Here is a 26757-nt window from a genome sequence, read left to right as displayed (position 1 = left end):
AATACTTATGGTGTAAAGAGGAAATTAATTTTAAAACCTTGAGAGCATAAAAATAAAACAGATATAGAAAAATAAAAGAAACAAAATGGGAAATTTGCTATTTTTACAAGCAATCTGCAGGCTACAAATAGCAAGCCAAGCTAATACTTAGTCACCAATATGGAGAACAGAGATTAAAAAGAAATAAGAAATGTGGCAGGAACTGTAAAGAGGTGCTTTCATTTCTATAAATACCCTTTCTTGCCTGTGTTTCTGCAACAGAAGGGATCTGGGAGGTGGTCCATGTTTTGGACACCTCCATCGCAGCCTTACAGGCAGGACGGGATGTGCTGACGGGCTCTATCAAAGCCTCCAGCATTGTATAAAAGATGAGCCAGGGACGCAGTAGCTCAATAGACCTTGTCACAACCTCTTTAAATCAGGTGTGATCTTCCGAAACCCAGAGAAAAATCCCACAACCTAAAATTATAACCGAGCAAAAAACCCTTTGTCGGCGCAGCAGACAACATCACAGAAGAAGGCAAAAAGAGAATTTATTAAGTCACGCTGTTGCAAAACGCAATTCTTGACATCTAACTCCTGAAACGCGAGTGAGGTGGGCTCCTCTCGCGCTCTTTAAAAAGCATCACTTCATGCTTTCTTGTCTTTTTGCGTTAAGATCCCACACGCGTAGCTATTCATCCCCTCAGCACACAGGAGCCAGATTGTTTGCCGAAGTGATAGATGAAAAATTCATTCTGTTTTGAGGATGTTTAAACATTCAAAGCGGGAGTGTAACTGGCTGCTGGGCAGCCGGCTTAGCAGTTGCTCTCCAGCTCAGAGCCTCTAAGGTTCAGGCTGCAAATTCCAAACCCTACTCATGGTCAAATAAAATAGTCAGAAATTTGACTCAGACTTTTTTTTTTTTTCTTTGTTTTTGATAAGGATTTTTTGGTTTATAAATCTATCTACACTACAGCATTTTACAGTTTATTCTCCTGAGCTTGACCAGGGCTGTTGTGTAGAAAGTAATGAAAATCTTGGAGTCCAAAGGGAAACATCTCCCTGTGTTTGCATGTGTGTGTACAAATACATATATTATTTTGAAAAACGAATTGACAGACACCCCTATGAAATCATGTTTGCAGGCTGAATTTCCTACCCGATTCTTTTCTACAAGACTAAATCAAGACATTTATGCTACTGAGGCAAAAGATTTTAATATCTAACCCTTCCCCAGCCAGTATGTTCTTGCACACACACAAAGCCAAGGCAGAAAATCACATTGCTTTCTCAGCAGATACGTGTTCCACCCCTGCAAAAATGGTGTAATCTGTTTTCCCTGTAACTGGAATTCGTGATGTCAGGGATGCTGGTGGCAATGTAAAGAAATCAGCTGAGCCTCTGATAATGGCATTTGCACATTTGACTTTTTTATTCTTCTGGCTTTATGATTTAAAATCCACAGTTTAATCTGCACCCACCATCTCACATGCGTACTGTAAAACACCCACATATCCTGACACAGAAACAGCAAACGCTCTTCTCTATTGTCAGCCATTGCTGTCTGAGGCCAAAAGAAAGAGGTCACCCATAATAATAAGGTCAACCATCACCATGGTATCTGAGCACCATTTGATTTAAAGAATGATGTAAGAGTCTATGGAAAACGTAGAGGCAGCAAAGGAAAAGCACTCAGAGTAACTTCAGAAATAATTGCAATGCAATTAAGACATGCCACCAAAATGAATATTTCAGATCAAGGTTCATCTGTAGAGAGGTTGCCAGTATTATAGAAGTTAGAGACATTTAGGCTTGATTAGACTCTCATATGCAACTTGACAGCCAAACACACAAAAATCAATGGATTTATATCAGTAAAAATCCACCCTGAGAGGAAAACCTTGCTTAAAAGGACATAACTGTACCCATCAGCTGCTCTGCGGGCTCTGACATTGATGGGCAGCCAGCGCTGCTCAGGATCAAGCTCTGAAGCTGAAATATTGCTGTACCAAGGGAAGACGGAGCTGCTACGCTTCTGGAAAGGGCTTTTCACAATTGTGTGCACCTCTGCAACAGGCAACACCGCCAGCTCAGTTCCTTCAAGTTTAAATTAACATGGGAAACTGCACCAGTAAAGATGAGGGTGATTACTTTTGTCACCGATGCCTCATTTAAAAGGATCTTTGCTTTTCCGCTGACAGAGCAGGCGCAGAAGGGTGGTGATCCCAGGGTGCACCCACTGCAGGGGCTACTAGAAGAGGAAAAGGCAAGGATCTCACTAGCAGGCGATTCACACGTTAAGCTGCCTCACCCCATCGGGGAGCAGTTGATGTATGCCTAGAAAAATGATGGTATTTCTGCTAAAAAGGAAAGAAAAAGGGAAGGTCCTTGATCCAACCCTCTACAGCTGCTGCCTAAATCCTGTCCCAACCCTGAGCATCTTCTCCCCATCTAGCACAGAGCAGGGACAGGTTCTGCTTTCAGCAAACTAGCTGCCTCAGTGAAAGCAGCTGGGCTTAAGGACAGGTTTAAAAGGAAAATTAAGCATGTTTTGCTTAAGCGCTTATATGGTTAAATGTTTGTGTGAAGGGGATTGATTCTGGCAGCGCTGGCAGCCCAGTGGGTACGATCCCAAAAAGCACTGCAGAATTATGAGCACAAGTTAAAAACACCAAACAAATAAAAAACCAGCACAGTGGGAGCAGCTTTCGGAGGCTGCTTTTCCCAGAACCGCGCCGCAACTCTCAGCAGCAGGATTGTTGTGAGCAAAGATACAGTTGTTTATCTACGAGAGGCGAGGATTTATTTTCCAGAGGGCAAGTGCACCTCTAGGGAAGCCTATTTTGGATATTTATGCAGGTTTAGCAAGCACCATTATAAGTCAAACTTCGCTGGTATGGAGCTGTAAATACGTTTAAAATTCTCGTGAGTGAAAATCAGGGATGATGCTCACCCAGCCAGGCAAAGGCCCAACCTGAAGGCAAATATGAGCATGGGGCAGCTTTGTTGCCTTTTTATGATCCCCACCGTACAGTAGCCTTTGAAGTTTATTATGAAATATTATGGTTTAAGTGACTATGGTAGTTCATGAAAAATGACCCCTGTAAATGCTGCCTGGGAAACCAGATTCAGTAAATTAGCACATTCCTTAACATGATCCTCCTAGCTGGATATTGTGTGTTAACTTAAATGTGCCTAAATAGACAGTTCAGTAGCCTATACATAAAACCTTTAAAAGATTATCCTGCTAAGGACTATTATTGGAGTGGTTTAGTCTTGTGCTGTATCATTTATGCAAATGAGAGAAAAACTGAAGTTACTGTTACTTTTAGACAAAGTGCAAATAAGCTTTTCATTGCATATTAATGAATTGCTAATACCACAGCTCTTCCGGCCCCATCTTTATGCAGATTATAGTAATGCTGTTTGCACAGTTGTATAATTTCAACTTTTTCATTTTGAAGCACCTAGACTAAGATTTAAAATCAAAACCAAACCTGATACCCTGCAAGTTAAAACAAAAACCCAAACAGTCTTCAACAGAAACATAGAATTGAAGCTGCAGACATGGTGAATACATTCAGCTGACTGTATTTTGTGTTAATTATATAAAATTTATCTTTTCTGAGTGCAGTGTACAATCTAACAGATCCAAACGACAGCTCTAAAAGCATTTAAGAACAGACTAAAACCCATCCATATTTGAGATTATTCTCATTTTTAAGCACGTTTAAATCCCACTGATTGCGGTGACATATTGACATATGTTTCAGTGCCTCTCTGAAGGAAATATTTGTTGACTCAAGATTTTAGAGAACACATCTCATTTTTGGACCCAATCCTGCAACTCACTACTCTGAACTCATACAAGCAAACCCTGTGACATGAGACTCCTTATGTCTGTGCAAATTCCTCAGGTATCAGAGTCAAAACTGTGAACAAAAGTGTAAATACTCACTGGCTTTAATGGGAAGAGTATCAGGTCGACAGAGAAAAATAGACATTCTAAACGTGATCAATAATGATTGTAACTTATTCAATTATAACTTTACTGAAAACAATGCTTCCAGCTGTAAGAAAGGTGGGAAAAAATAAATATACACTACTCCAGGAAAGTAATAATGCACTTTTATGTAGCTTTGGCAAATTTCATTCCAGAAGAGAATCAACAAAAGTGCTTGATGAATCTTAATTTTTTTAGATTTGCTTGTTCAGTTTTACTGCTACCTGATGTAATAGCTACACAGTCACTAATGAAAGTTACCCTCATAAAACCATCTAGTTGATATTTACAACACTGCATTGGAATAAATATTAGAAAAACAGAGTCATGCAGGAAGAAAGCAACTCTCCTCGAAACAGCTTTTGGTGCAACATGGAGAAGGACCGGCCCAAATCCACCTCTCTTCTATCAGATGGTCCCCAGAGAGGGGTGGATTTGCAGAGAGATTGTTTCTCCGTAAGAGTTGCTGCTGAATCCAGATTTGTGACAGCAGCAACAGAGCAGACAGCACCGGAATGGGGTTTGGGTTTCATTTCTGGTTCTGCCGCAAACCTGCATGTCAGGTTGATGGCCCACTGGTTGTTTTTCCTTCCTCTGTTGAAGGACATAGCAATCTTTGATAACAATCCCTTGTGAAATTCTGTTGTTTCTATAGAGGGGAAGCACTGCATTCAGACAGGAGTACCATATATGTGGTTTTTCTTATTTTAAGGAAATTCAAATTCATGGTTACAAGGGAAAAAATTTTGAATTTTCAGGAACTTCCATCTTCCAGGGACTCTCACAGAAACAAGCATTCCTTTCTTTTGCAACCACCATACTAAATACAGCTTATTGGGTTTGAAAAGGTAGATTTTGGCTACAAAACAATCTGAGGACCTTAACAACAAAAGTATATGGCTTTCCACTGCCTCCATTCATATTTCCATCATCCTGAGGCTGACAAAATATCAGCATCGGGCACGATTCAGCCAGGCGAGGGAGATGAGATGCCTGGTGCTCCATCACCACTTCACCTCGAATCCTCCAATATCCATATTTACCCTGGATCATCACAACTGCTTCACAGCCATTACCAGCTATTCAGTAAATAACGTGTATGCTGTCTAACTGCATAACATACAAATGCCCAAATACATAATTAATGTGAGTTTACCCTTGAGAGCTGTTGTTGGTCTCCTGAGTAAGTAATAGGTCTTTTATTGTTTAGACTTAAAGATCTCTTGAGCCTCTTTTAAGGATGTGCTTTGAGCAGCCAAGGAAAAAAAAAAAAATGCACACAAGAAATCTATAGATGACTCCATTGGCAAAAAGCCAAAACTACCATCCTGAATTTGAACCAATAGCTAAAAGGTAAAAGGGCATTTATGTTTCTTTGCTAATTCATAGATCATCCAAACTCCTCACTATCCTGATTTGGAAGGATTACAGAATAAAATTCCTCTTGACATCTGGGCAAACCATTTCTAAACATCTCTGTGAAGCTGTGGTGACCTTCTCCAGCCAAGCTGGGCAACGACTTTGACCACGAGAACATGAAACAAATTCAAGCAATGGTATGGACATGGATAGTTCTTTAACACTATTCTAAAAACCCCACACAGGTGCTCCCGCTGTTCTATAAAAATCACTGCTGACATCCTGTCAGTTCTCCCACATCCAATGTTTTCATTTCTTATATGCATAAAAAGTTAACATTCCTTATCTTCGATAGCAGAAGAGGTGGGGAAGACCCAAGACCAGCACAGAGGCAACATTTGTGCTTCATGGTGCCTGCTGGTAAAATTCTCCTTTACACAGTTCTGGTATTCACTGATGTTAAAGCCACTCTTAGGCCCCTCTTTCAGCCTAAAGGAACAGATTATATCTAAGGTTGCCTTAAAGCACCTTGGCTGGATCTGTGCAGGGACAAGTGCGTTTGCACATTCGTTAATTCTGAGGTCCCAGGCTGGCCCAGGGGACTCAGCCCATCTCAATCTCTGTTGAAGGCTGCAAACATCATTTGGAAGGGTGTTTGCAAACACAGGCGTGTGGGGTAGATTCCAGTTCTCACCATAGGCTAGTACAATAATTACCATTAGTATTAATGAATTTATGAGAGAACATCAATGGGGAATATACCCCAATGTATTTAATTTAGACACGTAATAGGAACAGTGATACTGTGAATGAACACCTGACACAAATGGAATTCAGGCTTTTCCTACACTATAACAATTTTAAGGAGGTCAATAACTGTTTACAAATATAGATAACATTTGTTTTTGTGTTTCTTTTTATAAATGATCAAATTAAATTTGCACCATTACTTCATTTGGACCCCCCTCCTTTTATGTTTAAGCCACAGCATTATTATAGACTTACTTTATGGGAAAAGTAAGTAAGAACAATACAAGCATCATAATGAAGATGATGTGCAGCATTTTCCACTGCATAATAAATGCGTGTCCATATCAATGTAAAACATACAAATGGCAATAATTTAACACTGAATATTTTCTGCCTTTAATTAAAATAAACTAATAAAGATTTCAGAGATGCATTTGCTTTAATAGAATGCAGAGTTATAATTGGTGACCTATTTTAAGCAATTTAATTTCCCATGACCTGTTTTCCAAATTAACATAGTAATAGAAGAATGTTTATTGTGTTTGGGAATATAAGTTTCTCCTTCAAAGATGTCATATGCCTTTGTGATTTGATTTAAAGGTGTATTCTTTTATTAAAATGTTCATATAAAGAGCTTGTAAATTATGTAAATGTTTCTTTTTATGGCATTTAATGAGCCTAGAATTTTAAATCAAAGCACAATCAAAGAAAATAAACAAGGACATCCTGAAGATTCAGAAGATCACTTTAAAAAAAGTGTATCAGCTAGGTCATGCCAAATTAATTTGAATCCCCTTTTTCTTAAAGCGTTCATGGGAATACTTTCACCAACTACTTTATTATGGTCGTGAATTTGTATATATACGTAACCACACCTATAGACAAAATTATGTATTTTACACACACAAGCTCAATCTGCAGCTCTTTAGAGATGGCCCTTTCTGGAGTCTCATTAAACCCTTGACATATTCCCTTGTGTGATTTTGAGGTACCTGAATTAGTTGCACGAGGGGCCCATTTCCTGCGCCTGACACTTCTGCATCCGTGCGCTAAATACAGCTAAGAGCAAGTTCCATCTGATATTACAACAGAGCCCAAATCCAACAGTTGGGGATGGGTTTTATATATTAAATCCTCACTTTTAGAAAATGGTGCAGTCTTTAAAATGGACAGTAATCTCACAGATTTTAGGGGAGAGGAAAAAAAACCCACACAAGGAAAGTAATATTTTTTTTGTTAATTGATTTTAGTGAGCATTTTAATGTTCTCCTGATCCTTTTTCAGTTTCAGGGCAAACTGTCCAATAAAATAGTAGACTGAAATCCTGCAGACTGCCATGGCAGAGGATGGGGAGCCCATGGGGGGTGAAGGTGCTGCAGGGATCCAGGCAAACCTCTATGCCAGAGACCTCAAACCTCCATCCAGGTGATGAGCCCAGCAAGAGCATCATGCAAAGATGTGTCCTGCACATGTTACACTGGAGGTAATCCTGCTTTTCATTATGGGATTAGTGAAGCAATGATTTAACAGGCTTCAGAAGACCTCCAGTTTATTTAGGGTAGGGAGGACAACAACATCAAATTAAGGCCAAAGTATTTTATAAAAACAGGAAAAAAACATTTGTCTTCTCTCTTCTTCATTCATAAAGAATATTGGAATTGTTTCAAGGGGTTACACAAGGTTGATGAAATATGTCACCTCATTATAAAAACAGTTCTAATACTTTAAAATTATTTTATCATGTCGAAATTTTATAGATCAACCTTATTTTCTGGGAAAATGAGCCACTCCTCAATTCTTCCTATTGTTAAACAAGTTTGCTCATCAAACAAGTATATGAATGCATCTATATATGTTTGTGAACATGTTGCTGCTTATATACATTCCCATAGCTATGCACACACTACACGACAGGTCTGCACATCAATGCAAAATACATGAGAACTCAGTCTCAGCCAACGCTCTTAAAAAGTCTCATTCCGACTCCACAGGACTCCATCGCCTGAGAAGATGGGAGAAAGGAAAAACCCTCCATGCAACAGACTCTTTAATGCACCATGGATTCATGTGATGTGCCCCCCAAAAAAAAATCTCTGCTGCCCTGCGCTCTCTACACCATCTCCAAATCACTTGTGAAATGTTCGGGACAGCAAAGGCACATGTTTAACAAGAGGGAAGTCTCATCATGGCATTCATGCCTCCGTAAATATGCAGAGAAGCTGAACGAGTTTAACAGGGGGTCAATGGCTTGACTAGATCTCTCGGTGATGAGCAGGACATCGACACCCGAGATGGATGACAGCCGCCTCCAGCTCGTCACCGTTTTGTTAGGGCTCAGTGGCTTTATTTTAGCAGCACATCCCCACAGCAGAGGAGACGCTCTCCAACAGCTTGTTATAGCCCCATCTGTTAGGAATTTACAGCTAATGTATCTTATAACATGGGCCTGGTTAGGAGATCTCTGTGTTGCACCGTTCACGATCTCACTGCCTAACTCATTTGGTTTAGTATTTTCAGGAACTGGCATTAAAAATATCAATGATTCATCCATCATTGATAAACACGCTGAGAAGTTCAATAAAGATGCTTCAGCTGTATGTATGTATATATAGATAGAAGAATATGTCTCCTACATGTGTTTCAAGCACGATCCCTCCAGAACAGTCTGAGCTATAAGGTATTTTATGTTCAAATTCAAGATTCATACTCTGACAATTTAAAACCTGCAATCTATGGAAGTGCAGGGTCTGAAGGCTGGTGGAGTTTGGGACCCCTCAGCTGTCCCAGCTCCTGGAAGCATCAGGAAGAAAAAGACTAACCCCAAATTATAAGAAATTTCCAGCCAGTTTCTGTTATATTATTTGCTCTTTATAGCCTTATACAGCACCAAGCAGCTGAAGATTCTCAGGGAACAAATGAAATAGATTTGGGTGGAGAAAGCAAGACTTTCAGTCTTTTTCTCCAAAGACTAAGGCTAGCTGAGTTCTGATTTACATCCACCCATTGAGTAAGTCCTTTGTCCCTCCAGACCCCTAAAGCACCCGCTGTGTCCATACAAACAGCTCACAGGACATGCATATGCCCAGGATGGAGCCACGATGGCTTGTTCCATGTCCCTCACTGATGAGACACAGTGTGACCTCCATGCTTCAGCCACCCCAGCAACTCTTGTCAGAGAGCAGGAGAAATCGGGGGGAAAAAAAGCACTAAAACAGACAATAAAGAGAACACTTCAGAAACCTATCCATCGGGGATCTTTTAAAAGCATTGATTTCTGGGCTTCAAGGGAGGAAAAGGAATAGAATAACATTTCAAGAGAAAAATAACAGCCCCCAAACCACAGACTTCAAGATGCCTAAATTTTCTATTGCCTTCAGGAGTCTTAGTCTGGGCTCACTGTGGTTTAACACCTGTGCTGCTGGATCTGATCTTTCCAACATCAGCTTCATGAGGACACGGCTCCGATACAAAACCACCCAACTTCCTGCCATCATGTTTTCGGAGGTCAAGAGGCCCAATGCTTCTCTCACTTTGCTCCCAAGCCCAGGGCAATTCAGCTGGCTCCAGTCAAGCACCCTCTGATAGAAACATGAAAGCAAAACCCAGGCCCTTCCATTTCCTTTTTATTTTTAAAGGTTCAGAACTGAAAGTGGGAGGAGGTGACTATCTGAAGATCTCTGTGTGCCTTCTTTATTCAAGGGGGAGCAGGGAAAAGCATTTTGCTTCTCCGAGGGTGCACAGTCAGTGATCTGAACGGCACATTATATAACGCTGCCGAATAAATGCCAGACAGCCGGGATTTACAAGGCGAAACGAGCACATCAAAGTACCCCAGTGACGACACGAGCCACACGAACGCAGCTTGAGCCTGCTTTGCTGTCGCTCCAGCATCTCCAAAGGCATCCTCGTGCCAGCCTGCTTCTGCTTTATCTGTGCAATGAGTTCATCTCACCCCCCTGTTCCCCCCCCACTGAAAGGCTGATGCTTTTCTGGTCCGTCTTCTTCCCTTTTGGTACCTGCTCATCCCATCCCCTGCAACACCATTGACCTCTCAAGGTTGCCTTTCCCTCCTTCAGCCCAGACCTGTTCCCACTCCTCTGCTCCTTGTTCAGTCCAGCAGGAAAAATACTGCTGAAATAAATCATATCAGGTTCTATATAGGACAAAAAAATATTACTTCTGTGGTTACCAGCCCAGAATATCCACATTGCTCTGCCTTGACCTTACGTGCCTTTGGTTAAAGGGATGTTCCATTATTAATCCAGCTTAGATCTGGATTAACTTTTAAAGACACAAAAATGCCTGCAAGCCAAGTAAGGTGATATATTTTTGGCTGGTTGGAACTGGCAGGCTGCCGGGCAGGGTTAGCAAGCATCTAGAGCTTAGGAGAGATGCTCTTAGATATAAATCCCAAAGAAAAACAAACAAAACCAAACAATCAACCAACAAACCCCCCCCCCCCCCCCCCCCCAAAAAAAAAAAAAAAAAAAAAAAAAAAAAAAAAACACACAACCAAAACTGAACAAACAAAAAGCAAACCACAAAGAAAAACCAAACCACAAAACCCAACCAAACAACAACCACTTCAACAAAGAGAAAATCCCAAACAAACAAAACCACTAAAAAAACAAACAACCCACCCTAAAATAAATTATGCAAGCAAGTAATAGCCAGCTGGTCACATAGGACAGTTAACATCCTCCAGATATATTTGTTCTCTATAAGGAATTCACACAACGGATCAAATCTGCCCAGATTGGAAAGCAGAATCACATCCTGACTTTGATTTTGAAAGGGGAGGGATGAGGGAAAGAGAGGGACAAATAGTAATTCAAAAGGGGAAAATAAAAACATGCTGAGTAGAAAAACATTTAAAGGCTGATGCAAAGCCTACTAAAACTGATATCAATTATCAATGGGAGGTTTTTGTTTTCCTCCTTTCAATAGACACTGGATCATGTCCCTAAAAACCAGTTTCCAAGTGTGGCCACTCTAATGAAGCATCTAGAATATGGATTTGGAGGCTAAAAAAAAAAAAAATGTCACAATGATTGCAGCCCCCCAAGTAGGAACTTGGCCTTGTTTGCTGTTTTACTGAACCCAGCACGGAGTGGAAATAAGACCTGTCTGGCAGGAACATCACCAGGAGTAGAGCAGAATGATGGGTGTGATTAGCAAAATCTAGATTTTCACATGCATCTGCACAAAGAGAGCTGAAATACCATCCTGAGACATCCCCTCACATTTGAAACAAGGTATTCATATTCGCAAATGCATTTAGAATATTAACTTGTGCATCAACAAAAAGATGGATTTAACATATCCTTTAAAACAAACTCTTAAATACTTTTAATGTATGCCTCTCGTGAAACTCTGTGCACTTCTATACCCACGGATTGCTGCTGGCTGCAAAACGCTTTTTTGTTGTGTTTGCTTTCATCCCTGCCTGAAGAAGGGATTTATGAGCAGGATACCTGCTTTTGACAAGCATCCTAGTGAGGAGCTGAGCAGAAAGGGAGAGAGAAGACATTACAGCACATCTCTTCAGATGGCCAATAAAACAGACACTGTTGAGCTGCTACTGTTTTGCTCATTGCAATGAAGTTTCTTGTTCAGCATTAAAAGGAGGTGATTCTTACTAGTTTACCTGTATTACTATATATCAAAAATGTACAAGAAAAAAATAGTCACATGAGTAAGATTGTCTTAGAATAACTATGAGATAGAAAGAAATAGTTAAGATCTGCTATGAATCATTCGAGCAGCTCCAAATAAAAATTGACACAAACAGAAAGACAAGATCTTGCCTTTGTGCATGTTGCATTTGTCCTGCAACAAACCAGACAGAACATTTCGCTTGGGAAGCTGCTTATGGAGAATCGCATCGCCTCAAGTAAATCCAATAGGAGGCAAGGGTACACAAGGCAGAATATGCTCTTTTTTGCCTTACGGAGAGCACATATATTTGTTTTAAAGCTGCTTCATGCAACTAGGATCTTTCAGCACATAATGCCTCTGTTGAAAACCTACTGCTGCACCCAGAGGGTTTCACAGAAAATACTGCAGCCTTGGGACAGTCTGGGTCCCACAGTCCAAAATTAGGGCTGTAGAGCACAGATTCCCTTGCAGCCCTGATATAACTAAGAGTGATTCTTCACTAAAATTACAATTTTGTTACTGCAATACTGACAGTTATTTAGACGCACTTGGGGAAAAAAATAGTGGCTGATGACTAAGCCGGTATAAATCTATTTATAACAATAAGGCCGAACCACACACAGGTCAAAAAGCAGAATTTGGCATGAAGTCGGCGGCACTTGGGCTCACCTACCTTTTCTAGGACACAGCGCGCAAAGAACGGTGGTAACCTGCACTTCTGCTTGTCTGAGACTGCAGGGAACAGAGCTCCTTTCCTCTAACTTTGCTCACTCTGAGCAAATTAAATGGATCAAATGCAGAAACGCAGCCTTGTGCGACCTACCTGAGCTGCACAGCCGCTCCCCATCCCGGGGAATTCTGCATCTTTTCTCCTGATCCTCTTCCCTTCCTCACCCTTCCCCTCAGCCTCTCCACTTCTTTCAAAATTTGGGTCACCTTGCTTACACCAACACAGCTTTACCCAACAAAAACTGCTTTTGTGCAGGCTCCCAGGGTGACAATAAAGTAGGGATTGATGCTATAGGAATACAGACAGCTCTCTGTGCACAGGAACTGAGTTATCTCATTTTGAGGGCATGGGCAGAGGGAACATGTAGACAAATATTTAGGTTATTTTAATAATATTCCAGATAAAAGTTCAGAACTTTACAAACATGCAATCTGCAGAAATGAATTGTTTTCCTAAAAGGCATGAAGTCAAAGCATTTGCTTTCTGGGTCTTGATTTTTTTTTTTTTTTAAACTATATCTTAAAAAAAAAAAGTCTGCTGCTTTGAAAGCAACACAATTCACACGTGCCCACCGCTTTGAGAGCGTCTCTCTGCCTTGCCCGAGGAGCATGTGCCTGCTCGAGTCCCCACGGTGAGTGGCAGAATCTACCATATGGAGGTCACCTTGTCCAGGTCCATAAATAGCTCTTTTTTTTTTCCTAAGCAGGGAAGGGAAGGAGCTACTGAGAGCAATGAAAGAGGAGGTGAGCTCGCATCCATGGCACTGACTGGTGCCAGGTTACAACACGCAGAGACTTGTCATGCCAGCAGCAGCGATACCGTCAATCTGCAGGCGCAGGAGTCACCTAGTTCCACCGCAAAAACATGTGCCAGCCGTTTTTTCACTTCAGTTTTTGCGCAGGGGTTTGGATGCCTTTCAGGAGCAGAGAACAGCTACTCCAGGAAAGCTGTCCTTGGGGAGGTGACAGCAACCCCCAGGCAAAGGGCTCTTGCTGCTGAAGGACACACGTTGGGGTCTGTGCGGTTGGTCCCACATGGTGGGTCAGAACAGGGAAAGGATTTTGATGAAATAAAGAAGCAGTATCAAGGAGGCACAGTCCAAGCCCCTCATCGCTGCCGAGATCTGTGTAATGGCACAGTACAACATCACTGCCACCAGTCAGTCTCCCAGTTTGTGGCAAGGACTTCTCTTCCATGCACTGACAGCTCGAGATGGAAAGATCAAGATCTGCACCTCATGCGACTAACCTTTTTTGCTTTATTCAGCTTTCAAGATACCAACAACTATGAAAATAAAGCAACAGAACCATCTGATAGCCAAGAAGGTGCTCAGCTAGCAGCAAAGTAATTGATACCTTCGTTTAAAAATAGACTGGAATATGTCACCTAGATCTCACGTCAGACTGGCTTTCACAGACCAGAAAGCATACTGTCATGTCTCTGTTACAGCATCCTGTGGAACAACGTGAAATTAATGAAAATATCACAGAAGAATGTTCCCAGGTAAATCAGAGGAAATTTAAAAGGAAAGAGAAAACTGTTTGATTCCAATTCAAAATTAGTTTGGAGTGCAAACACTTCCCACAGCGCCTCACTCAAGTCTGAATTGGCACCAGCCCTTTTTTGCCCCAAAATGTTTTGCAAATAGGTCGTATCAGGATATAAGGTTAAGAAGGAGACGAAGCCTTGATGCATTCAGTTTGGAACTTTTGACATGGTTACACCTGGTAGCAGTGAGGTGGTAATCCTGTTGCTAACATCCCTTTGTGCAGGTGATACCAGCGCCCTCTTCTCCATCCTGCTAAAAACAATCCCCATCCGGTTTGTTACTGTAGGAAGGGACGAGCACTTATCCCCCCATGACATCTTTTTGCATCCCACAGGCTGCAAATCCCTGGTTTGATCTTGTTCCGTGTGGAACATCTGACATGCCTGTGATGGGGAGGCTTTAACCGCTCTTATTCCTCCTTGTGATACCCATGACTATAGGATTGGATAAAAGGGATGAACAGATGGATGGATCACATATATACACTGTAAAGCCTTTATCCTTCGCTAGGTGTTGGTTTAAGAAATGCACAGTATTTTTAAATAGCCTTTTCTATTTTTCCTTTCCCCTTCACAAGTTTTCCTCTATATTCAACCCCCCCCCCAGCACTCTCTTCCCCCCTCTCCCAAACACTTTGAACTACATCTTGATATAAAAAATTATATACACCACCATGAAGCAGCCCTAAAACAGTGTTTCCTTTGTCCTTGCTCTTTAAAAGCTGTAGTTGCTGCTCAGATGAGGTAACGGGGCTCATAACACAAGTAGTATGTTTTTCAGAACTTAATGTCCTCTGCCACAGATGTCGTCTCTGCCAGAGGCTTATTAACACCTCAGAAGAGCAAAAGCCCTGCCCACAAAGGGAAGGGAATCTAAAGAAGATACACAAACAAAGGAGGTGAATGTTAAAAGCAGCTAATGAGGGGAAAAAAAAAAAAAATAAACTCCACCTTCCCATCACAGCACTTCAGAACAAGTAGCATTGCCAAGCACTGAGAACCTGGGGATTAAAGAGAGAATTTAGGATGACTTGATGTGGGGAATGGAAATCTCCTGGAGGACGTTAAAAGAACACAGAAGATCAGCGCACATATTTGGGGAAAGGAAGAAAAATCTGGAAAAAAATACAGATGTATGCATATGGACAGCTTTGCAAGGACTAACAGAGAAGCTATTTGGAAATAGTCAGGCACATTTATTTCCTATAGGGGAAATTTAAATTTGAAAGGAAATTGAAAGAGGGGACATGTACAAAGCAGTTTCATTATCAAAAAGAGATGTACATTCAAAGGGACTTACTGAAAAAACAAACCTGTTCGTTTGCAAGCCTTTTTATTTAAAACAAATCCTTTTAGAAACACCAAGGAGCCTTCAAATAAAATATCCACTTCATTGGCTTGTCTTCCTTGCTTTGGAAATGCTATGTGTTGCTTTTGAAATAATTTTTCCCCCCACCCGGTGCTAGTTGGTTCCCTTCAGCAGTGGGGTTTGGGTTCCAGCATGGTGAGGTTGTCCTCTGGGACCACATGGGTGAGCACAGACATCCCATGGGACCCTCAACACCTAGTACATTGGGATGTGGTTTCTCTTCCCTTTCTCTCCAGGACAGTCAAAGAGTGATGCAAGTGCCTCTTTAGTCCTTAGGAGAGAGATATGGGGAAGGTGAGACAGATCGTAAAGACCAGGACTTTCTTACTAGAGAGAGACACACCACCAGGAACATGGCAAATATCTGGGACCAGACTAGCGTAAATCTTCTGGTATGAAAAATGGATGGGTGAGAAGTAATTACAGGTCCACAAAGATCACCCCAAATAAACAATAAGCCAGGATGTTCAAAAGGGCACCATGCCAGAGATAAGCCACAGCAAGGACAATAAAATTCAGCCCCTGAGACTGTTGCTATTTAAAGAAATGTTTCATATGCAAAAGAACAGCCCATAGAGGGATGAGCTGGGTGCATAACACACATAATGCTCAAACTGCCTGGCATTTATCCCCAGCCCAGCACACAGAGGCTGTGTGCATCACAAAACATAACACAGGGGTTAAGAAAACTCAAGGGGCTAAAAGGATTCAAAAAGCATTTAAGTCAGGTTAGACATTCCCTCCAATGTTGCCAGAACTGAATGGTAATTAAAGCCTTTCGAGTTAGTAAAGTTGCATTAATCTATTTAAGGGGAGGTAAACTTTTAGCATGGGTCTCACACTTCCTGCCTTTTGCATGAAAAAAAAACAAACAGTTTGTAAACAGAATTTATCCTGAACTGCTCCAGACTGAACTGAGGCTGCAGTGGACATTGAACAACCCATCTCCTGAAAAGAGCTGTGCCACTGAGACGTCCTGGTCAAACACTGTGGTCCAAACACCTCAATAAGCACCCTTGGAGGAGAGGGTGCTGTTATCCCTGCTGTAGCTTAGTTGATCAGGCACATGGAGGAATCATAATTTTGGGTACTTAGAGACTCTCCAGTACAGCCATGTTAACAGGTCATGTCCATGGAGAGGACACACATGGAGCCCTAGCTTCACCCCTGGGTCAAGCATCACATCTCAGACACTGGATGCACAGAAATGAAGATTATAATTTTTCCAACTGTCCACCCCTCTTACATGATCCAAGCCCAGTTTTGTCAGCCCTCCTTGCTCGTGCAGGGCTGAGCCAGACTGAAAGACAAGATCAGGATCATCCAAACGACAGGAGGAAGCAGTTTGCTTCAGATGGCTCAGGCTTGGATTGCAGTCAAGGAACCGAATCTTCTGCAGAGATTAACAAGCTCCACAGGTGCAGGGGAAGAACAGGCTCTTCAAACGCAGGAGGAGAAAAACACACAGTATGGAAAAGTGCCCACTGCCCGAGTCGCTAGTGAAACTGTTAAACAGCTGCCAGTGGGTTTTCTGGAAGGAGGTCAGGAGAAGCAAAGGTGTGGAAAGAGAGAAAGCAGCAGCCGCCGATGTCCCACAGGAAGGGAATGCTGGCCAGCACCAGGAGATACAATCTGATCCTTTGTGTATTTTGCAAGTTGCCTTGTTGGAATCAAAGACCGTAGAAAACGAGTTTGCAAAATAATGCTGGTGACAGAGCAGCACCACCCCGTGTCAGGGCTGCTTCACAGAGTGGGGCTAATTCACCTTTTGTCTGCCTAATAGTACTGCAAAAACTGAACCTTGCCGATCAGAGAGGCTGAGTTATTTCATGCTACAAGCCCTTCGCAGGCAGCCTGACAACAGAACGGGTTCTGCAAAGCATTACTGAGTTGCAACGGGCCTCACACAGCATTTCCCAAAGCCTTTTTACACTGTGGAGAACGAAGATTGCGATGGGGAAATACCAGCTTCTCGGGGAGGGGGTGTAAATAGTTTCAAGGGACTAAATGGGTATGGCAGCAACAGCATTGCAATAGTAAGAAGGAAGAACTGCTGAGATTATCAGTTCCTGGCATTATACTCCCAAAACACTCTTGAAGCCTCACAGCTTCCATATGGCTCAACAGACACATACAATAACATGATCACTCAGAACATTCAGTCCTATAGAGACACAAGAAACACAGACACATCCTTGTGCTCCTGCACACACACAAAGGTGGCACTGGAACCTGAAACAAAAGGGACAGGAGCAAATTCTGCATCCAAATCACCTTCCTCCAGGGGTCATGTTCACAAGTTCACTGTGAACATCAGACCTTTGGAGAGACTGTTCATGTGTTGCTTCCACACAGGGCACAGATCCCGGCGATCCCAGCCCCTCCGGTGGGACACATCTATGCAGATGAACCATCTGCGGGTGCAATGGAGACACTTGTGCAAACCCAGCCCTCCGGGTACATTTTTTAGATCTGCGTTGCTGACGAGTAGCTACCACCTAATGCTTCCACCGAGCTGCAGCTCCACAAAATCCTGCCTATGAGCAACCTGGAAAGCAATTCTGCTAGACAGAGCAAAGCTGTGCTGAGATGACTGGAGGTAGTGGTGGCTCTGTGCAAAGGTGGCCCTTGTCACACACATCCACCTCAGTGACAGCAAAATGGAGCCTTGAACACCTCATCCCTCTGTGCTACCAACAGAACAAGGGTTTGAAGAGAGCAGAAGGTGGTGTTGGCCCTGCAAGGAAAACATGGTCTTTTTCCCTGCAATTCTCCTAGAAGATGTCGCTGTGTGACAACCCTGGCTCATCCCGGAGCTGCCCCAATTGTGGTCTCCACTGACTGCAGCCTTTTATTTTCAGTCTGAGGAAGAATAAGACCCTGTAGTGAGCTCCAGAAAAACTTCTCAGTCATGGCTTGTAACCACTAAAACTCCTTCCCCAGCCTACCGAGGCTTCAATAGATGCAGTTTCAGTTTCTGTGATTCTTTTCCAAGTCTGATAAGCCAGCATCCGTATTACTTATATCTGTCATCTGGTCTACAGTTTTGAGAAGCTATTTCAGTTCTACAAACCTAGCCTGCCATCTTTTTCCTTCTATGAAGCTTTAGAAAGAAAAAAGAGGATAAATCACCCTTTTTTTCATTGCTTTTCCGAGTTGGGGGCTACTTCACACTGTTACTTACTTCTAGCATCCATTGCGCCATTCCTTCTCTGGCACCTGCAGTTTCTTTGATGCTTTCTCTTCCTTCACGGAGGGTCTTGTTTATTTCTATTTTTTTTTTTTTTTTTTAATAAGCAAAGCCTTATTCTTGGTTTTCTTGTTAAAATCCCTCAAGCCAGCTCCTTGAGGAGTAAAGTAGGCATACTGAAAGTTAATGAGAAATTCTTCCCCTACCACTGAGGATTGAAGAAGGGATAATTTAGGTGATATTCAGAACCAGTTCTGACCCTTTTAAGACTCTCCAGCATCGCTACAGGAGAAGGAGGATCTGACTGTCCTACATTCTCCTCATGGATGCTGCCATCACTAGTAGTGCATGGCTTTTCTTCCACGGCTCTCCCAAAGGCTTGAGCAGCTGCTGAGCACGCAGCCCCACAGTGGTACCCGGGCAGCTACAGACTGCTGGTGATAAGTGCTAATTTCCATCACTTACCTACGTTGGACACCCAGAAAGCTGATGACTAGTTATGGCACCTTCCTCTGAATGCAATCATCATGTTATATCCTAATTAACCAGATGAGCTTTCCTCCTCAACACGAGCAGCAACCGAACATCCCCTCCCTCTGCCCAGGACGGGCTCTCCCCCCGGCTCTGCTCTGCCGTGCTTCACCCTGGGAAGCATTTTTGTGATACTTTGGATCCCTTGTAAACCTTATTCTTCAATATGGGCAGTCTTTCAACTCCATGAAAGTTACATGTTGTTTTCATTTCTACTCAAGCACCTCAGGTCAAAGAAAGACCTGTGTCAGTGGCTTTAAAAGCCTAATAAAGTCTTTCATCCATGGGCCTGCTTGCTGGCGCAAAGTCAGGGAAAACAAACTAAGTCATCGAGTGTTGTTCAAACTGTCAGATCCTTTTCAGCATGCTCTTCCTGCCAGCCTGTTCATGTGCGTTTGGGGGTTGGGATGGGGAGGAAGAAAAAGGAAAAAAAAAAATCCTGATGGCAGAAAGCCCATGGAACAACTGGCACCTCTCCAAAGCAGCTTCCCCCCGGCCCCCAGCCCGCCGTGGTGGGCACAGGCGTCTGCCAATCTGTTCTGCACACACACACGCTGCACAACACAAGCAACTAAATGACTTTCCAACAACTTTGCTCACAAGTGCCACTCTACTCCCAGTTTGGCACCGCGCGCTTGCTCCTCACCCCCGCCTCTCCAGGCTCTGCCTCCCAACAAGCTGGACAGGTTCCAGTGGTTAAAAGCCCATTTAACCACTCCCTTTTGTTTAGAAATGCTAAGCCTTGATCTGATTTTATCGACCCTGCCGTGCCAAGAGGAGGAGGATGCTGAGGGTTTCTGAGGATCTTGCAATGAGCTGGAAAGCTCCAGGAGGCCTTCAAACTTCAAGAAGGGCTTTGCCCACTTCGCAGCAGCCCTCATGCTATTGAGGAGCCCCAGAAGGAGAGTGTGCACCATTCACCAGGCCACACAGGATGGCTTCAACTCTTGTTTTTGTGCATGTTTCTCCCTTTAAAAACTTCATTATTGGCATGTTTAAGAGCTGAAAGTCGGTGCCATGCTTGGCTGGCACTGTCTTTTGATGGTTAAATAGTTCTTTACACTCTTTGTCTCGTTCAGTGCTGCTATGCCAAGGAAAAGCAGAGTGACAGGGGAGGGAGGCAACAAGGCAAAAACAGGACCTCTGCTCTGATTGACAATAATAATCTTCCTGGGTATTGTTAGGAGACATCTTTCTGCACTTGATAAACCCAGCGTGATTACATGAAATGTATCCTTTTAAAATATATTTCTCTTATTCGATAAGGCAGGTAAAGCCAACTGCATTTAGAGCTAATTTCAGTTCCTCTGTACAGTGCAGCATTTGGATGCCCTCTTAAGGATGCTAGGTTTGAAAGTTTGCTTTATCAACATCCTTTTCTCATAACCCCAGAGAACCTCTTAACATTAGCAATAGAAAGACTGGGTAGATTACAAGTCAGACACAGACACAGAACACTTGGATTTACAGGAAACCCTTCCCAAAAATTTACCTCCCTTTCCCACATGATCATTTCTTTCAGACAGGTTGGAGAGGACAAGTATGCACTCAGCTAGTTACAGTGTGTGGAAAGATGTAACCAAATATTGACCACTAAGATCACCAGCCATGGAAAAAGACATTTTGATCCAATTATTCATAACCATCATCCCATCAGTTCTGTGCTGCTGCTGAACAGGGGGTGGAATTCAAACGTCCATATAGCCGCTATAAATTTGAATAAGAATACTTTTTCATCTGTGGCAATTTACACCAAGCAAAGCTCTACTTTCATTTGTCAGGCAATCCGGAGAAAAGAGTCTGTCTCCTGCTAGGCAGTTACTGACACATTTTTAACTTCCCTACGCTGGCTCTTCCCTCCTCTGCTTTAACTTACCCAAAGAGAAAACAAAGTGATGATGAACAGGCAGCTGTGGTCAACAGAAGTGACATGATTGAGAGAGCTCCTATCTAAAAGTTCACACAGAAGCAGAGACTTACTGGCATTGAGAATAGCACAGCCTGGAACAATGTCACTGAAAAACAAATTACACAGACACCTTCCAAGCAACTTTCTTCTGTCCAAACCAGTCAGATATTTTTGATATCCTGCAGCTTCAAGGAGGATAACAGGCTAGTGCTGAAGATCACGTTAGCCCTACCAGATTATTCAGGTCATGCTAAACAGCAAATTCAGTGGATTAAAAGAGTCCTCATTCCTGCTGTGCGGTTTTAACAGCCTGCAAGTTACACAGAGGCTCTGAGGATGCTATGTACGTTGCATGTCTTGTGTAGCACTTTATAGTCAGACAAGCTCAGCAAGGGGCATCTGCCTTCCTAAAAATTACCATTGACCCATTCCTGTTTAGAAACATTGAGAAACCAATGGACTCACCCAGCAGCTCTGTGAAAATCTCTTTGCCAAGCCATGCAGAACTCACTTTTGTGTCTGCAGTGTATCGCCTTTGTATTACCATGACAAAACCAAATTACCACCATTGAGGATAGCCCTTGCTAATGCAACAGTCCTTCTATAGTAATATACTCGTGGGCACAAATGATAGCACAATGGAGTGGATGTGCAACTGCTATAGTATCTCTGCTGTAGCAGCAGACAGTTTTTTGACTTCTTTCTTGTCTTACCCAAGTCACTTTACATGCATGCCATAGTATAAAGTTCTGCAGCACAAAGGTTGCCTAACACCAGTGCAATGTATTGCCTCACACTAATATACTATTCCTGTAATTGCTACAGAGCAAAGGCAGGATGGTGCCACTTGTCACTGCAAAAAAACTGGAGGGTTCTGCTGTGTCAAGCACTGTCCTTGCTCTCATTGTGGGTCAGCAAAATCACAGGTGTTCTTGTACAATGACCAAATTCAATATGGTACCAATGTGAGAAATATTGAAAGCACCCACAGTAATTAAGGCTGTATTTCAGATACCAATTAAAACATGCTTTTGTAATAATTACAAATGAAGGTGATGTATTGTCTGGGAAAGGAGGTCCTGGGACAGGTAGAAAGAGAAGCAACAACAACAAAACAAAAAACCCCACACCACGCACACACTAGTCCTTCAACAAGTGAGCAAATAGCAAACAAATGAACTGGTGGTGTTTCTGTTTGATTTTTCAAAATACCTACTGCCCAGGTAGAGTCTCTGATGTATAATAAAGATATAAACTGTGCAGTTCCCTTCATTTCAGGGAGAGGAGCAATGGGATCTCTCCTCTCCCCCACTGCCCATGCTGGAAAACTTCTAGGAATTAAATACCCTTGAGACTTCTACCTCTGTCAAAACTGGCAGAAATTAGCTGACAGGCTTGAAAAATATTATGGAAACTGATAGACAGAGACACCTACACAATACTTGGGATGGCACAGACCTGCTTTCCTGAGAAAAAATAAGCTAAAAGTGAAAATGGTCAGTCCCTGAGTGGGTCAAGACGCGGATATGAGCTTGTTGGTAGCAAGCTGACAGATTTCTTTTGGAGGCAGACAGCTCTCTCGAGATTCAATGAGCAACGTAAGGGAGAAGGATTTGTTTTAGAGTAAAACACTAAGCCATACACAATGCTTTAGGGGGACAATTCTTCCTAAGACTAACTTCAATCAGCAGTTTCACAGAGTAGCTTTGGCCTTGCAACCTGCACGTTACCAACTTAAGTCCCACAGCTGCACCCAAAGGTCCAAACTAGAAGCTGAAGCAGTTACTTTTCCACCCATAACTGTCAGCCCACTGGAGTGTAGAGTCATGTACAACAAAACTAAAACACGTTCTAAGAAAGTCATCGACAACCCTAACATTACTTTTTACCAATACAACAGTGCAGCATGCCATTGTAACAATTTCACAAAGGTTTTTTCACTAAAGCTAGCAGACATTCCTGGGTATTTTTTCAGCTAAGAAAAATCACCAGGAGCTCCCACAAAGGACTTCTCGAGGGTAGGAGATGACAAAGCTGAACATTTGTCATGAGCAGATCAGGGAGCAGATGGAAAAACCACGGTAAGAGGTCGCAGTGAGTTTGCTGTTCCTTTAAGTCGCTGATGGATTCACACATGATGCAACTAGACACAACACAGCACTTGCATCTTCCTGCATCAGTGATTCTGCAGACATAGATCTTCCCGCCCTCCTCATCCCCCTTCCAAGGCCCAGACGGTTTTTTTTTGTCTGCAACTGGATACAATCACTTTCTGCACACAAGCCCAGCAAAACAAAACATCCCATTTTCAGTTCACAGAGCTGCCATGGCAGAAATAAATATTATTTTGTTTGTTGGGGTTTTCTTTCTGGTTGATGCCGTTTTGTTTTCCAAAATCATTGTTCTGCAGAACAATTTGACAAAACATATTCTTCCTGATTCAAGACTTTGCATCTAGCTGTGTAGTAGCTTGGTCATCATTGAAAAAGCCAGTCTTTCCAAGGCATAATTCAAATGTCTCTGAAATCTCAAACTCTAGAGAACTTCCTGAATCAGTAAATCTAAGCCAAGCAATGGACTTCCTCCTAGTTTCAACAGGTAACCACTAGACACAAGATCTCCGCAGCACTGCCATGGTTCACAAGCAGAACACCTTTGCTTTTGCCTTTCTGCTTGGAACGTGCTGTAGCTGAGGGAAGGCAGCTGTGCACGGACCAAACCAATTCCTCATTCACAGTGTGAATTCTGTTTGCAACCAGTGTCAGCATCCCTTTGGCAGACACAGTAGCAAACGCCCATCTGGCTGATACCCTCAGGAGCTCAGGATAAACCACCCAGTGGTGCAGAGGCCTCACAACAGCCACCATGGCCGTGTTGTATCTTCTGAAGCACATTGCTTGATGTTGCTAAACCATGTAAGGGTTGAGCCCTCCTTGGAAGAGAAACCTGCTCAAGTCTGGGCTTTATGATCCTGACACAGACTCACCAAGCCAAAGCACCTGTAAAGGAGCCTGAACTATGTTTGCAAGGAACAGCTTCAGGAATTTGCATCTGTTTTCTCCTTCTCCCTCCCTTTCCTCCCTTCTCGTTTCGGTTTCCTTATCTGGTGATAATTTCCTTCTCCCTGGTGCCTCTCTCCCATCCTTCCCTTCTCTATTCCCACCCTGTCAGCCAGTGACAAAAATAGAGATGAGAAAAGACGCAATTGCATAAAAGAAGGGATTTTTCCATCTTTAATCATAGAGGGGGACTGGTTTGCATGCCGCCTCACTGCAAAAGCATCGCGGGCTGGGTAGATAAGATGCAGAGGGAGGTTGTGCGATGCATCGAGCCAAGCCTGCCCATGACCCCCGGCTCCTGCCTGCAGCTTTATCAAGGGCATCATGCGTGAAATGGTCCCGACAACGATGCTTTGTGCTTTTCTAAGCAGCCTTTGTGCGGAGGGAGCAGTCATATCAAATCTGCACCCTGTATGGTGTGCTTACCTTTAACAGGCAGACCCAGTGAGGAAAATTTCCCTGGATTTGCATCACTAGCAAAAAAAAACCGCGTGTTTCTGTTCAGACACTGTGTCTGTGGCTCAGCAGATGCAACACTGTCATGCTCCAAGGTTAGAATAGTTTTAAAGAAATCTGAGGTACTGACAACTTACAGATAAAGAAAAACAATAATTTATGCTTACCTTGGATTTTGGCTGGTTTGGCTTGGAGGTTTCTTTTTCTCCAATGGGGATTGCTTCACTGGGCTTCTTGTAACTAGAGGAAAAAAAATAAAAAAGAAAAATATTATGAGAACAAATCAAAATAAGACATTATATCAGCATACCGGTTCTAAAAAGCTGCATGTGTTTCATGGTTTATTTTGACTTTTGTATAGTATTACAGCTGATCAGATTAAACTCAGCAAAAAAAGATTCATCATAGGTCTATCCTCATTTTTGTTGGGCAACATTAGTGCTCTGATCTTTAGTGTTGTTCCTTTCCTTCCAGCCCCTTCCTTCCTCATCACCACTGGCCACATTTGAAATAAATGTGGGTCCCAGAACTGCTCTGGGACATCTTGTCATATGCACCTGGGTAGTTTATCACAAACTCAGTCTATGGTTCTGCTCCCCAGCTGGACAATTAAAACCACACAAGGTTAACAAGGGATTAATTTCCAGGTACCACCAACATGACTTTCAGGACAATCACTCATACAAATCGGGACAATCTCCTCCAGTTCCACCAGCAAACACTGCAGAAAACTCCTGGACCATTTCTGAATGCAGAGCGAAGGAGCAGAGGTGGCTCCTCCGAGCAGCAAATGCTGCTTTCCCTTGTGAGTGGCTGCTCTTTGCCTTTTATTTCTCCTCCATTTCCATTTCCAAGATGAAGGGTCCCTCTGTCCTTCACCTCCACATATCCCATCGTCATGAGTATCAGCACAAGTGATGTTCAAACTGAAGGAAAGCACCAAAAGGAGATACCAAGCACATATCACTACTGGCCTAAGGGATGGTGTCATGATGCTCAGCATTTGATTGTACATTCCTCATGTAAATTAATTGATTTTTCAGTGGACCACCTACAGCTGCCAGAGTTTAACTAGATGGAAGCAGAGAAGCTCCATTCAGATATTTGAATCTTTAGAAAAATAAAATTATCCCCATTATAATTTTTTTTTTTTTTTTAAAAAAACAAATACAACTCAGTAGGATGCATACATAAATTTCTTCAGAATACTTCGGTCTGGACTTCTTAAACGTATTTGAGAGATTTCCTAAAACAACTTATTTTAGAAAGACGGATTTATCAAGATTAAAAATTTCCCCTGGAAATTCACCATAAATATTTTTAACCTACTTTTCTTCCTCGCTCCCTCCTCAGGAGCCCTTTGTTTCACATCAGTGCTCTGCCACTCTTGGATCCTATGAGTCCTTCTGCCTCAGTGCTTCTTGGGATAAAGTGATCTTTACCAGCGACTCTGATTTAAAGCAGCCTTTTACAATTTGTGCATTTCATGATTTCTCTCTCTCCTCTCCACTCTTACAGCTATAATTACTGGTGGGTTTCATTTTATCACAAATAAAAAAAAAGCAAACCCCAACCAAAAAAAAACCCTAAAAAGCTAAAAAAAACACTACCCCCCCCCAAGAAGAAAACAAAACCAAACACCACAATCTTCATCTCTTCCTGCCAGAAATGACCCCAGTGATGGGTGCTCAGGATGGAGCGGGGCTGCCCAAGCCAGATGGGAGCTGCTGAAGACCTCAGAGATCAAGCCTCCAGCCTTCAATTTTGACATTTGATTGTGGGTGGCAGATTTCTTCCTTTCACACTTTAAAAAAAAAAGTTGAAAACCAGAGTAGTTCTATTTGATGGTGAACAGAGAGGCTGATTAACCTTATCTTGTTATGTGCCCATGCAGATGTTGAGCAATAATTTCCCACTCACATTGACCAGAAACCATCTTTGGACCATCAGCCAACGCACATCCCGAGCCCTAAACCCTCCACATGCTGCACAGACCATTAATAGGGTTTTTCTGACTTTCAGAATGTAAGAATCAAGGGAAAATAAAGTTTACTCCTTCCCATGCTGCCCTACAACTAGATCTGGAAATTATCCCTGAATATCCTTACATTTTTAGCATCACTGCAAAATACTTTCCTGATGGGGAAAAAAAAGTTAGAAAAATCATGGGTGATGCTGAGCCAGCAGGACCTTTTCCGTTAGAGATGGAAGGA

General features: G+C 42.5%; 1 protein-coding gene across 1 annotated transcript in view; it reads right to left on the bottom strand.

The window, feature by feature from the left end:
- LOC102098211 (uncharacterized) overlaps positions 1–26757 on the bottom strand; it is a 153355-nt gene that overhangs the window by 95753 nt on the left and 30845 nt on the right. Inside the window, exon 3 of the mRNA XM_021282924.2 lies at positions 24712–24784. Within this exon, the coding sequence (XP_021138599.1) occupies positions 24712–24784 (73 nt within the window). The remainder of the gene's footprint in view (positions 1–24711; positions 24785–26757) is intronic.

Source organism: Columba livia, chromosome 16 (assembly GCF_036013475.1).
Source record: "Columba livia isolate bColLiv1 breed racing homer chromosome 16, bColLiv1.pat.W.v2, whole genome shotgun sequence".
Lineage (NCBI taxonomy): Eukaryota > Metazoa > Chordata > Aves > Columbiformes > Columbidae > Columba > Columba livia.
Note: the sequence above shows the minus strand (reverse complement) of the source record. Positions and strands in the feature narration are given on the sequence as shown.